The 13,933-nt window shown below is 49.8% G+C and overlaps 5 protein-coding genes across 5 annotated transcripts; 4 read left to right on the top strand and 1 right to left on the bottom strand.

Moving 5' to 3' along the window:
- Positions 1-394: 394 nt before the first annotated feature.
- On the top strand, positions 395-1,177 carry LCP9604111_2374 (cytochrome c oxidase subunit IV family protein; the record flags this gene model as incomplete). The annotated part of the gene is made up of 3 exons (XM_039069844.1): positions 395-644; positions 808-1,001; positions 1,088-1,177. The coding sequence occupies 3 exons, from the start codon at positions 395-397 to the stop codon at positions 1,175-1,177; spliced, it is 534 nt and encodes a 177-aa protein (XP_038932501.1).
- A 1,077-nt stretch (positions 1,178-2,254) lies between these two features.
- Positions 2,255-4,269, top strand: LCP9604111_2373 (F1F0 ATP synthase subunit beta; the record flags this gene model as incomplete). Its single annotated transcript, XM_039069843.1, has 6 exons — positions 2,255-2,265; positions 2,335-2,504; positions 2,644-2,729; positions 2,792-2,834; positions 2,954-3,270; positions 3,337-4,269. The coding sequence occupies 6 exons, from the start codon at positions 2,255-2,257 to the stop codon at positions 4,267-4,269; spliced, it is 1,560 nt and encodes a 519-aa protein (XP_038932500.1).
- Positions 4,270-5,296: 1,027 nt separating this feature from the next.
- On the bottom strand, positions 5,297-7,756 carry LCP9604111_2372 (1,4-alpha-glucan branching enzyme GLC3; the record flags this gene model as incomplete). Its single annotated transcript, XM_039069842.1, has 8 exons — positions 5,297-5,323; positions 5,391-6,021; positions 6,082-6,417; positions 6,473-7,164; positions 7,217-7,329; positions 7,378-7,477; positions 7,528-7,652; positions 7,711-7,756. 8 exons carry the CDS (start codon positions 7,754-7,756, stop codon positions 5,297-5,299), a joined length of 2,070 nt encoding a protein of 689 aa, XP_038932499.1.
- Positions 7,757-9,153: 1,397 nt separating this feature from the next.
- On the top strand, positions 9,154-9,603 carry LCP9604111_2371 (uncharacterized protein; the record flags this gene model as incomplete). Its single annotated transcript, XM_039069841.1, has 1 exon — positions 9,154-9,603. One exon carries the CDS (start codon positions 9,154-9,156, stop codon positions 9,601-9,603), a length of 450 nt encoding a protein of 149 aa, XP_038932498.1.
- Positions 9,604-9,968: 365 nt separating this feature from the next.
- LCP9604111_2370 (uncharacterized protein) lies at positions 9,969-13,409 on the top strand (the record flags this gene model as incomplete). Its single annotated transcript, XM_039069840.1, has 5 exons — positions 9,969-10,429; positions 10,483-11,849; positions 12,819-12,874; positions 12,934-12,998; positions 13,064-13,409. The coding sequence occupies 5 exons, from the start codon at positions 9,969-9,971 to the stop codon at positions 13,407-13,409; spliced, it is 2,295 nt and encodes a 764-aa protein (XP_038932497.1).
- Between the last annotated feature and the right edge of the window lie 524 nt (positions 13,410-13,933).

Genomic DNA, 13,933 nt, shown 5'->3' with positions numbered 1-13,933 from the left:
GACTTGAGCGACTGGTTGACACTGGGGAACCTTGCGAATAGAGGCATAATAACCGTCGAAATAAAAAAAAGTCCATAAGCACTTGAAGAATATCAACATCATGCCACATGGCTGAGAATGGTGATGATGCTCACTGGCAGGGACAGCCGATTTGGGCCAGGAGCCAATGAGGAGGCAGCCAAACCAAAACCGCACTAGTCCCGACCGGATCCTCGCCTTTCCACCTCAAACCACAAGAAACGTCTTCAAGTCATTCCCCATCCACGATTCTCCTCCACTCACTCCTAAGCCGTGCCCAGGCGTGCTCTCTGGCTTTCCAACTCCCGACCTCCGTCTAATTACATCAATTGAAACCGATTCCGACGTGGTCCTCCCACCTCCCGCCTGCCGCACAATGTTTCTTCGCACCGTCTCTCGCGCTGTCCCTCGCAGCACCGCGGCCTTCCGTGCTGCCCCGACTGCCTCTGTGAACGCCCTGCAGACCCGCGCTGCCTCGGACCATGCTATCCCCAACCCTACCCTCGCCAACATCGAGAAGCGCTGGGAGGGCATGCCCCCTCAGGAGCAGGCCGAGCTCTGGATGCAGCTCCGTGACCGTATGAAGGTCGACTGGCACCAGTTGACCCTCCAGGAGAAGAAGGCCGGTACGTACTACCCCTAGAATGTGTTGGCTTGAAAGACGGCCTCTTGCTTCGACTATCCTGAGGCTTCCGCGGTTATCTATGACGGGATGCACCTGATCCCTCGTCCATGATTATCTTTGCAAGTAATCGTTTTTGACTGACATCAATTCTTCCTCTGCTCTAGCTTACTACATTGCCTTCGGCGCCCACGGCCCTCGTGCCCAGGCCCCCAAGGGTGAGGGCTTGCGCGTCTTCTTCAAGGTGCTCCAGCTCACTGCCGCCTCCGTTGCCATCTTCTACACCGTCCACTCCTTTGCCGGCAAGCAGCCCGGTACCATGTCCAAGGAGTGGCAGGAGGCCTCCAATGAATATGCCCTGGTATGTATCTCACGCCCCTTCCGACAGCAGTCGGGAGAAGTCTCTGCCTCGGTCAAATTGGACGATGCTAACCTATTCGACTACAGAAAGAGAAGATTAACCCCATCCACGGCATCAGCAAAGAGGGCTACGAAGGCAAGGGCTTTGTCCAGAGCGGCCCCGCTGAGAAGTCATAGGTGTACTAGTTACCCGACCGGGAGTGACTTGATATCTACGCAAGACGGACGGCGGCATCCGTCGCACGACCTGGATGTCGATTTTATTGCAAGCTACTCTTTCCATAGATGTTCGACATGTCTTTGTATCGGAGGATGGGCCTCCGCCCGTGCGCGCGTCGACTGTTCCCCATTCTATCTTTTTTTGGCAAGCATTGGAAAATGCGTGTATCTCGTACTGTGCTATAATCAATGTATCTCTTTTGTAGCCATAGAACATGAGTTTGATATGGACGTAACTCTAGGATAAACGATCTACGTGTATGCCCCTGCGCTCCGACATGGCGTGGTCTACGGAGTGATTCGGAACCAACGCAAGTGCGGAGAATCCCTGCGGGAACACGGTGGTTCCGATAGTAACAGAAGAATACGGGTTAGTTTCTATGGAGATATGAAATGCAAAGAGGATATAAATAGGAATGAAGATTATAAACCATCTGAATATAACGAACATAACATCTTAGCTTGGAATCTAATTTAGTGCATACGTTTTTATATGTTCGATGTTTTGACCCGGAATTGGCACACGTCAGAGTTTTTCCGATATTCGGACCAAAGGGCCATTGACTTTCGTGATATCTTTTTCTAGTTTCACCCTTTCACCGCCAGCCTAAGGGACAATGTTTTCAATATCTCGAAGATTTCTCCGGGGCAACGATGTCATTGAGCCAAAAGCCGTGGCTCCCCTGCACCCGGCCGCCAAGACCCGGTGTGTGTGCGCGAATTCCAGGGCAACGGGCTGAGCTTCCTCGGTCACCACTTCACCACACCATACTAGTGGCAATGGATATTTAAAAATAAGAGAGAGCATGATTTATATATAAAAAACCATTCTAAATCAGAAAATCAAGCTCTTTTCCCTGTAGATAGCTCAAGTTGGTGCTCGGTTCATCACGGGATCGTCGGCAAAACCGCCCCGGAAAGGCTAAGGGCGACCAGTCCCCATCCACCAACCTCTTCCCTTCCTCTTCTTCCCTCTTTTCCCGTTCCAACCTCACCTCTTCCTTTCACCACATCTCGCTCTTCAACACAGTCATTATGTTCAAGAGGTATGGTTTTAGGATCCATTGAATCTTCCTGTCTTTTTCATTTGGAAACTAATTTTATAATCTCTCTAGCGGTCTCGCCCGGTCCTTTGGGAGGGCTGCTTTTGCCCGGACGACCCCCGTCGCCCGCGCTTTCCAGCCTGTCCGTTCCAATGCTCTCCCGGCTATCACTGCCCGCTTCGCTAGCTCCGATGCTCTCTTGACTGGAAAGGTTCACCAGGTCATTGGTGCCGTCGTTGACGGTACGTGTTATCGACTCCTGACGGAACGGGCACCTCGCGAAAATCTTTTCCCTGGACCCAATCCATCACCGAAACCATCGCAATCAACCCCAAAATCATCAACGAAACCGTTTCTGACTTTATATTCGCCATCTTACAGTGAAGTTCAGCGGAGAGAAGCTCCCTGCCATTTACAACGCCCTGACCACCACCAACAACGGCCAGAAGCTCGTTCTGGAGGTTGCTGTACGTGATCTGATTGGCTGAACCTTGATTCAAATCGCAACAAAGCTAACAATTGCTCTTAGCAACACTTGGGTGAGAATGTCGTCCGTACTATTGCCATGGACGGTAAGCTTCACCCCTTCCCACCCCTTTCTTGGGCCACCGTGTCGTTCCCTACCCGATCGGGGGAATTGATCGAGTGTGGTCCAACCGTAAATTGGAGCTTTCACTAACGTCATCTGAAGGTACCGAGGGTCTCTCCCGTGGTGTCACCGCCGAGGATACTGGTGCCCCCATCACCATCCCCGTCGGTCCCGCCACTCTCGGTCGTATCATCAACGTCACTGGTGACCCCATTGACGAGCGTGGTCCCGTCAAGGCCACCAAGTTCGCTCCCATCCACGCCGATGCTCCCGCGTTCGTCGACCAGTCCACCTCTGCCGAGATTCTCGTCACCGGTATCAAGGTTGTCGACTTGCTCGCCCCCTACGCCCGTGGTGGTAAGATTGGTCTGTTCGGTGGTGCCGGTGTCGGTAAGACCGTGTTCATCCAGGAGTTGATTGTAAGGATTTCCTCTATCCCCCATCTCTTGAAATCCGCATTAAATGCTTATACTTGCAATTTTTAGAACAACATCGCCAAGGCCCACGGTGGTTACTCCGTGTTCTGTGGTGTCGGTGAGCGTACCCGTGAGGGTAACGATCTGTACCACGAGATGCAGGAGACCGGTGTCATCCAGCTCGATGGTCCCTCCAAGGTCGCCCTTGTGTTCGGTCAGATGAACGAGCCCCCCGGTGCCCGTGCCCGTGTTGCCCTGACTGGTTTGACCATTGCCGAGTACTTCCGTGACGAGGAGGGTCAGGACGTGCTGCTCTTCATTGACAACATTTTCCGTTTCACCCAGGCCGGTTCCGAGGTGTCTGCCCTTTTGGGTCGTATCCCCTCTGCCGTCGGTTACCAGCCTACCCTGGCTGTTGACATGGGTATGATGCAGGAGCGTATTACCACCACCCACAAGGGTTCCATCACCTCCGTCCAGGCCGTCTACGTGCCCGCTGACGATTTGACTGATCCTGCCCCCGCTACCACCTTCGCTCACTTGGACGCCACCACTGTGTTGTCTCGTGGTATCTCCGAGTTGGGTATCTACCCCGCTGTCGATCCCCTCGACTCCAAGTCCCGTATGCTCGACCCCCGTATCATCGGTGACGACCACTACAACACCGCCAGCCGTGTCCAGCAGATGCTCCAGGAGTACAAGTCCCTCCAGGATATCATTGCCATTCTCGGTATGGATGAGTTGTCCGAGGCTGATAAGCTCACTGTCGAGCGTGCCCGTAAGCTCCAGCGTTTCCTGTCCCAGCCCTTCGCCGTCGCCCAGGTTTTCACTGGTATCGAGGGTACCCTTGTTGACTTGAAGGACACCATCTCCTCCTTCAAGGCCATCATTGCTGGTGAGGGTGACGACCTCCCCGAGGCCGCCTTCTACATGGTTGGCGACATGAACGCTGCCCGTGCCAAGGGTGAGAAGATCCTGGCTGAGCTTGAGAACAAGGCCTAAATGTAATTTTGTCATTTGCTAGCTAGCGCCGTCTTAACTTCCCCCTCCACCTTCAAGCTCTTCCTCTTCTTTTCCTCTTTTCCCTCACCTATTCTCTATTGGTTCTCTCGGTTTCATTTAATTCCCTTTGTCAGAACACTCAAAGTGTTCCAACGTTGTACGCGACAACATCATTTCCCTTTTTCGAGGCGTGTATATTACCACAGTGTACATTACCCGATCTAAGAGAGAAAACAAATGCAACAAGAAAGGGATTTGATTTCACTTCCATTTCCACTGCATGGTTGTCGCGTCAATGTTGGAACTCCCTGGTGTCGTTCTGTCTAGACTCGATCCGAAAGGAACCCGAGCAAGGGAATCTGAAATGTCTGGGATCTACCGACGGCAGAATCGTGGTTTGGAAATTGAGGTTGAAGAGGTTGTGAGTTTTTGTCGGTGGTTGGGGGGAGGTTCGTGATGCGTTCGTCTATCTTAGCGACTTGATGGGATTTTAAAGCCGGTCTAGATTGGAGATACCTTACACAACCCACCCCCCTAGACCGGCATGTTTCATTATTTTGTGTATTTAGAGTTCAAAACCTGATTCTCGACATCTTTTCCTTTGTGATTGCCTTCTTGGTCCTGCGTATTTTGTATAGTGGTGTAGTTGAATGGTTAGAGATAGGTGCGTTCATCCCTATACAGGTAGTCCCTCGATCATTCGGGTGGTTTATATCTAGCTGCTTTTTGTCTAGTTATATGGTGCCTCTGCACTGAAACTTATTTCTCTGAAGGTGATCTTCCTATTACCTTCGGAAACCGTGCACCACTATCTTCCTTCACGCTCTGTCTGTTGAGGCGACAATGTATAATGCTTTCAAAAGAGTGTATATGATATAAAACGTTGCTAGACACATAGCCGTAGTTAGAAACAAAATGCAGGACATCACACTGAAGAAACTAGGTCAAATCACGCTAACACTAGGACTAAGATGTTCAATTTCGGACTCTGCTGCGTGCAGGACACAGACATGGATTGGCGTTCACATTACAGAGTATTTTCCAGAGCCAGGACCTGCGAGGAACACAGAAAAGTCAGCAAACCAGTCAAAGGACAGACGGGAAAAGGGTCAGACACATACCAAAGCAGTCCTCGTAGGAATATAAACCTGCACGAAATTCGCCCTCCCATTCCACTCCATATCAGTAGTGAAGAAGCGCGTCTCCTTAACATTCCGCCCAAGCCCACCAAATGCCGTATCATCCGTATCAAGAATAATCCGGTATGTACCGGGAACCTGAATGCCAACGCGGTAATCGGTGAAGCTCTTCTTGGAATTGAAATTGAAGATCCAAAGTAGTCCAGCCCGCTCGAAGACAAGGACCTTGTCACTCTCGTTCTTCAGACTGATGTATGCCTGCGGCGAAGAGAGCCACTTGTACTTCTTCTCGGCCAGCTGCATCCCGCGGTCGAACTGGTTCAGGAAGTTGTACCGCAGCAGAGGGTCTTCGGTGAGATTTAGCTGGCGTCGCGCGTACCAGAAAGAGTTGTCGTTGCCGGCGCGAGGGAAGTCCAGCCATTCTGGGTGTCCGAATTCGTTGCCTTCGAAGTTTAGGTAGCCTTCGCCGCCGAGAGCGTGGGTTACTAGGCGGATCATCTTGTGCAGCGCCATGCCGCGCTCGATCACGGGGGTGAACTCCGTTAGCGTGGACATGTGTGTGTACATCTCTTTGTCGCAGAGCCACATCATAAGGGTCTTGTCTCCGACGAGGCTGCGAGTGTGTGTTAGTTGGTTGGATAATTGGAATTTGGAGATGGGGGATTGAACTTACGCTTGGTCATGGCTCTCGGCGTAGGCAATGGTTTTCTCACCATGGCGCCGGTTGGTGAGCGTGAAGGCGATGTTGGCCATGTCCCATTCGTCGTCAGTGCTTTCCTTCAGAAGCTTGATCCACATGTCTGGGATAGCCATCGCGAGACGGTAGTCGAAGCCAGCACCGCCTAGTGCATGAGGTAGACACAGTGCGGGCATGCCGGAGACATCTTCTGCGACTGTGATACAGTCTGGGTAGAGTTCGTGCAGCATCTGGTTGGCGAGGGTGAGGTATGTGACGCCCTCCTCGTCAACGCCTGGCCCGAAGTACTCATGGTACCCACCAGAAAATCCACTGTTTCTTTCGGTTAGCGGGACTTTCTAAAGAAATAGTAGGAAAATGAACATACGTTCCGATACCATGGTGCGTATAGAGCATGCTGGTCACACCATCGAAGCGGTATCCATCGAATTGATACTCTTCCATCCAGAAACGCAGATTACTCAAAAGGAAACGCAACACTTCGTGGCTTCCATAATTGAACAGACGACTGTCCCACAGCTCATGACGGCCCTTCGCGCCGCCATGGAAGTAGAGGTGATCGGTTCCATCGAACTCATTGAGTCCATCAACGACGTTTTTGGAGGCATGGCTATGAACCACATCAAGAAGCACAATCAGCCCCATCTCGTGTGCGGTATCAACAAGCTCCTTCAGATCCTCTGGGGATCCGTAGCGACTGCTCGCCGCGAAGAAGTTGTTTACCTGGTACCCGAAGCTAGCATAGTACGCATGCTCCATGATGGCCATTAGCTGGATTGCATTGTATCCCAGATACTGAATGCGGGGCAGCATGTTTTTCGTAAACTCCTTGTATGTAGCGACCCTAGTCTCTGGCGACGAGATGCCGACGTGCGCCTCGTAAATGCGTAGATCCTCCGGCTTCTTGGGCCGCGGGTACTGGAACTTGTATACCTCATCCGCGGGCGGGTTCCAGAAAACGGCATCGTATGCAGGCGATACGCTCAGGTCTTGGACCACGCGCTTGATCCAAGCGGGGATCCGGTAGATGCGCTCGCCGCTGGGGAGCACCATTGTGATCTATCGGATTCTTAGTGGGTGCCGTGCTGATATTCGGGGCAGATATTCTTACCTTGATCTTGCTCTCGTGGGGAATAGCGGGAGCGCCATTCTTCGCTGGTACCGTTACATCCCAGATGCCGAAGCTGTTCTTCGTCATGGGGTTGGCATTGACGTCCCAGTTGTCTGCCAGTCTCAGTCAAGCTCCTCAAATATGGCTAGCACACAACGTACTAAAATCACCGACTAAAGAAGCCTCCTTGGCGTTGGGTGCCCATTCTTGGTATTTGATCTCTCCGTTGGGTTGTGCATGCAGTCCGAAGGTTTCGTAGCCCTGATAAACTCATTAGCACAGAGGACATCGATCAATGGAGATGAATTCACCTTGCTGAACTTGTCCAAGCTGCCCTCTGTTTCATTGATGGTCTTGGTCCATTCCTCGACCACCTGGTATCTGTGTTTCAAGACATCACGGTACGGTTCCAACCAAGGATCCAGTTGGATAACACCTATTTTTTTTTGTTAGAATGAGAACTGTAATGAAAGCTCTAGTAATTTTGAGTTTACCTGTGCCATCAGTGGGAATATTTGAGCTGTCAATGGTAGAAGACATGTCTGGTGCGGAGAGCTGGAGAGGTGGAGAGAAGATGGGGAGAGTTCCAGATCAAGGAAACCTAGCGGGGGGTTCTCAACATGTGACATCAACCCCTCAACGCTTTGTCATTTTGCGGTTTTTTTCTTGAGATTTTAAGTGGATTTCTTTTTTCTTCCTATTTCAGTCTGTTTTTGAACAAAGCTATACTAAATAGTTGCAACAGACTTGAGACTTCTTCGAGCTCCAGTGGGGATGTGGAGCGACGGGAACGGATCCGCAGGTAAGCTGTTTTCAGGCGAAGAACACACTTGTCTATAGCAACCATGTCCCGTAGCATATCACCTTTAGCTTTCTTGGTGGTATAGTGGCAAATTCTGAAATGCCTTGGAAGCTAGGTATCTATTCGGACACTTTTCCGTCGATCATCTTTTCACACCGGGAGAGTATGTCAAGAGTCACACAATATCGTGCAGGTACCCGATCTATGCTGGACAGCCTTCACTTGGCTAGAACTGCGATTGTTTGCGTCAGGGATCTCGTCTAGGCAAGGAATCCGTAGATAAGGTAGCTCACCACAGTCTCTTTGGCATGTATAGTATATGGCTCCTGATTAGGGGTGACCTGATCGAGAGGAAAGATCAGGCATATGATTGCTCTGTGCGTGATCAAGTGTGCCATGACTAATTGCTAGCAACAAGAAGACGTGGGCCTCTTTGTACTAGACTTCTCTATCGTTTGGCGATTTTGGCAGGAATTTGCTCTAATAGCGACCGAGATGACCTAACACTCATTGCAAATTGGATATATGCAAGTTTCAAAGAGCCTAGAAAGAGCTTTTGGTGATATAATGGAAGTGGTTGAAGGAATCAAACCTTAAGGAGTCTCAATCAGGGAATATGTCCTTTATAATGAGACAAAACATGTCGCCACTTCTAGATTTATCTAGTTAACTCAATGTGATGGCATGTAGGGCATAGCTACGGTATGGGAAGAGGGATATACCTTCTAGGTAAACTAGTGTTATGAAGGCGCTACAATCTACTCTACATGCATAGGGGTCTTGGTCCCAATAAGGGCTGGGTATTGAATTTGAACTGAGTGAATTTGGTGCGCCAAAGATAATGCGCCCGCCTTTGACTACTTGTCTCAAAATTCCACAAAGGATTTATAAAGTACATGGCTTCTATCCCTTTGTCAAGTACAATCATCAAAGTCTTTGTCTGAAACCAGTCAACGTCAACTGAAAAAGCATAAATAGGATTTTCCCATCTGTCCAAGCTATCCCTCCTATCATCTACAATCACGCAAGACTCGAGGTGAGCATACCTACATCTAAGCAAGCCCCAGTCTATTCTTCGCCGCAGATAGTCAACGTGAGCTCAAATAGATACCTAGGCACAGAAGAGGCCGACAGGATGAACTACGAAAAGCGATTCCTCACCGCATGCGCCTGCTTCAAGTCCACTCTATTCGAAGAGTTCCGGTTCCTTGGACTTGGAGACGGCCTCCGCCCCGAAGTCATTCCAGTGCTCTACAAATTGGCGCGGCTGCTCGAGGCCATCTTTGTCCTGGGTGAAGAGATGGCACGGGCATGTCCGCGTTGTCGCACCGTCCGTAATAGACCTGCAAACCACTTCTCGGCTGAGTTCGAGCGCTTGTGTTGTGACCGCATCATGGCACCCTTGACGAAAGCCATTGCTGACCTTGAAGCTGACGAGATGTCCGCAGAGCCACAGGCGAGCGTTGACTTTATTGTAGCTTCGGATTTGGATGATATTCGTCCCAGTACCATCTTGCTCTCTAGTGAGCCGCTGCCTCTGGATATGGGTCCCTGTGTTTGCCTTCAAAGCCATTCTCGCCCGTGAAATTCTTTTGGTTTCCCTGCTTGCTTTGTTGTTATTGAATAGACCATGTTTATCTGTTTGACTTATCTTTCATTGTAGACTAGTAACATTAAGTAGATGTAGTTGTGTGTTTCGAATTCTCGATCTCCAATGTCTATCAACCAAAGAGTATCCTAATTTAGAGGATCTTTATGAGATGAATGTCGAGGTTGTAATCCCTCGCAGGCTACACACATGGATTTGATCTAGTCTACTCTATTCCCTGATCATTCTTAAATTGAGTCTAACTCTCTTTACTTCTCATTTCATTTAATAATAACATATCACATCGTCTACCTTGAAATAATCTCCAAAAATAGAATCGAACCCCAAGAAGGAGGCCAAAAATGGGGCGATGCTGCACGGGCCCTCTCCAGATGGCCCCTGGTATCGCACCCAGCACTCCGCAAGGCCTAGTCCCATTGACTATCTCAAAGCCCAGCACCATGTCTCTACAAGCAGGCAGTCAACCATGGCACCAAACTACCGCAATCCGACTATTAGCTGACTCCCTGTATGAGTCAACGCGCGTGTCAATGGCCCTAACGAACCAGGCCCAAAATGAGCTCGGCCTGCTTCTGACCGTACTAAGCGCGACCGAGGCGTATACTTCCTCTCTAGGGGCGGAATGCGTCCATCTCGCAGTTTTGAAAAAAAGATTGTACAGCTGCCATGTTGTCCTGCTAGAATTGCAGAAGCTGCTTCTACATCCAGATGCGCTCGGGGCTCAGAGTCTGGTTTCTGACATTCGCGCGCGGCTCTCTTCGGTTATTTTCGGGCTTACCGAGGTGAATCTGAATATGATGATGTGTGTTTGTTATGTTCGTGTGTGGGTCAGTGTGGATTTTAACATTGATACAGATCATCCCAGAAGATAATTGAGCGCGCACTGAGGTGCTTTATCGATGACATTCGTGCTGGCACAAAGGAGGCCTTGGCTATTTCTGATATTTTGAAGGATTCCTCGAAGCTTGAGGAAGACAGAATCTGGCCTCAGTTACAGGAAGAGTTGGTCGCTACTGGTATTGCTTCGGATTTGTTGACTCTGAACCGGGACTTCGTTATCTCGACTTTTCAAAAGACAGCAGAGACATATGGCCTTCTGCCTGTTCACAGAGAAAACACGGCTCCGGTAGAGGAAGTCCTTGAATCTACGGCACTATCAAAAACTCTGGAATTAGAACGTCAGAGAAGCCTAGACGACAAGGATTGGCTAGCAGACGAGCCAACTGGCCTCCCATTTCTCCCGCTCCCGCCAAAAGGTTTCTCATTTTCAGACAAGCGCAGCTCATATTCAATCCAGGAGCAGCCATATCCTGAAAAAGAGACAATACGAGAAGAAAACTTCCCAATACCAGTGACGTTGGACATGCAAGATTGCACAGATACACAGAAAGAAGCGTTACCAGTCGAAGACTTCCCCATCCCGGTTCTTACAGAGAACAATCAAGATAACGACATGAACCCCCCAATACCAGTGACAGAACCTACCCAGCCAAAACCCTCACTAGACCTCCACGCCTTCAGAGTTTCCACACACTCAAAAAAGCCCCGCCGAATGAGCCGCATTCTATGGGAAATGACCAGCTCAAGAGAACCCTTCATAGTCGCCATAAAAGCCAACCAACACCAAACCGTGCAAACCCTCCTCTCCAAAGGCGCCGATGCCAACGCCCAAAACACCGATGGCACAACAGCCCTAATGGCCGCCGTTTCCTTCGGCCACGAAGCCACAACCCGCCTTCTACTAGAATACGGCGCAGACATGAACGTACGGGCTCTGAAAGGCGAAACAGCACTCGGCGTCGCCGCAGCGCGCGGCTTCGACCGCATCTTGCGGATGCTGATTGCCTCAGGCGCGAATATCAATGCGGGTAAGGGGACGGGCGAGACGGCGCTCTCGCAGGCTGCCGCGTATGGACAGGATCGGATTGTGGAGATGTTGCTGGACTGCGGGGCTGATATTAATGCTGTTAATAGTACGGGGGATACGGCGTTGGCGCTGGCGGCGTTGAATGGGAATATGAGGGTTGCGAGGTTGTTGCTTGATCGTGGTGCGGCGGTCGATCTTATGCGGTATCCTTGGCAGACGCCATTGTATAAGGCTGTTCAGTCGAATGTCCTGGAGATGGTTAGGCTTTTGATGGAGCGCGGGGCGGATCCGTATGTTAAAGGCGGGATTCGTCGGACGGAGACGGTTGTGGCTTACGCGGGGATAATGCAGAGGAGTGAGATTCTGGGGGTTTTTGCGCAGTATGGGTATTATCCTGGGGGAGGGGGACCGGTTCGATATCAATATTTCTAATGGCTTGGGGGTCTATGAGTCTGCGTATAACATCTGGCACCTAGCGTAAATCGATTTATATCTTTTTCGGTTCGGCTTTAGGTCTTTAGTAGGCCATGTTTTGGAGTGATTGTACATCTATATCTTGTTTCATGTAGCCTTATCTATGTATATATCTCACTTTATATTACAATACGCCTATGCGCAATTAATATAGTGTATTCCAAATAGTAGTTGGGGGCCAAAGATCGAGAAACTAAGGAGCATTTGCGTATAGGCCTACTCAGCCTTCAAAGGCTCAGACAGGCATTGATCGGCCACAACCCGTGTGATCAGGTTTGCGTTTACGATCGTCGGGGTGTAATAATGTTATAACCGCCAGTGTAAATGGGCTGGATTTTTATTTGAATTATTGTTGGGGCTTGGTATAATATGTACGGAATAGAATTGAGCTGCGATATGCTAGCATCAACCGGCTTATGATGAATTGAATTATCTCTAGCCCCTTCATGTAGACCGATCCAAATATAGATTGGTCGCAAAATAAGCCGCATACCTATCTATCAACAGCCTTTTCTGTAGATAATCCCTGTTCATGCACGGATGAGTCAAAAGCGAGATCGACAGACCAACCCGACGGCTTTCTCTTAGTCTTCTGGCTATGTGATACTGCAAGCTTCACTTGCGTGGCTTAGGCTTGATATCTTATAACCCTGTTCAAGGCAGTGCACTCATGGAATCCCCAGGTATCCACTGTAATACTTACATCTTACATATTAGCCCTTGACGATCATATCGACCGCTCTATTTTTTATCATTTATCTTGTTACATTCGCAAGCGCTGTTAGATTTCACTTAAAACCATTCAAACAAGTGAAATTTCTTGTATCCCCATCAAACTGTCTGTCTCCAGACCCCCAGACTCTACAACAATGCCAGGATACACAGAACACCCCGAGTCGACGCCTAGTACGCTATGAGCCCCCCATCATATTCTCATATAGCACGAAATAATTAACAACCTCCAGCACCAGCCCCCGTATATTGCGAAGATCCAGAAGTCGTTTTCTCAGACCATCAAAACCGAGGCCCTGTAAGCCCACACTCAGACACATATTCACACACTGGGCAGTCCCTCTCAGACGCCCTACGCTCCAGCTACGCCCCAACAACAATAAACGGCCCCTCAGAACAACACTACCCCTATCGACCTGACTCCACCAGCCAATCACCCGCATACGATGCGTCGCCATCAACGACTGCTCCGCTCGACAAGGCATACGCAGGCCAGCCCCTGCCCCAGTACCCGCACATACAAGCACAGCTACAGCAGGGGCCGGGCTACCCACAGCAGTTCTACATGCCTTCCAGCCATCCTAGTGGGTATGCTACGGCCATACCGCTGCACTGTGTCCAGTCTGCACCTTGTCCGGTTGACTGTCCTGTTTGTGGAGAACGGGAGATGACCAGTGTTGAGTCTGTGAGCGGTGGGACTACGCAGTAAGTTGGATTTCCGTGTATAGTTGAAATATTGGATTGGTAGTTGATCTTCTTTTCATTTTGGTATAGTGGCTGGGCTGCTATTCTTTGCTTTTGTTGCTGTCTCGGCTGTATCCCTTACTTGATGTCCTCGCTTAAGGATGTCGAGCATTCTTGTGGTAAGTGTGGTGTTAAGCTTGCGAAATGGCATAATAGTGGCCGTGTAAATGTTTTGAAGAATGAGGCAAGGAAGTGAGGGTTTGTTTACTTCGCTGTGTTTTTTTTTTCATCTTCTCAAAGTATACCACTGTGTTTGGTTGGGGCTGGGTTGGGTTGGCGTTGCGCGTTTTCAACTTAATTTCTTTTCGATGTGATCACAGACCTGACCGATTTACGATTTAACATGACGATTTCATATGGAAATCATTGAACTGGACGATCTGGTGATAAGACGTAGGGACAGATGACGCGCCAAGCCGACCTCGTATCCGATGATCGCATCACTTTTTTCGCAACAAAACCCCAGTTGTAGACATCTCACAGCCTCAA

This window comes from Penicillium roqueforti, assembly GCF_015533775.1.
Source record: "Penicillium roqueforti strain LCP96 04111 chromosome Unknown scaffold_02, whole genome shotgun sequence".
Classification (NCBI taxonomy): domain Eukaryota; kingdom Fungi; phylum Ascomycota; class Eurotiomycetes; order Eurotiales; family Aspergillaceae; genus Penicillium; species Penicillium roqueforti.
Note: the sequence above shows the minus strand (reverse complement) of the source record. Positions and strands in the feature narration are given on the sequence as shown.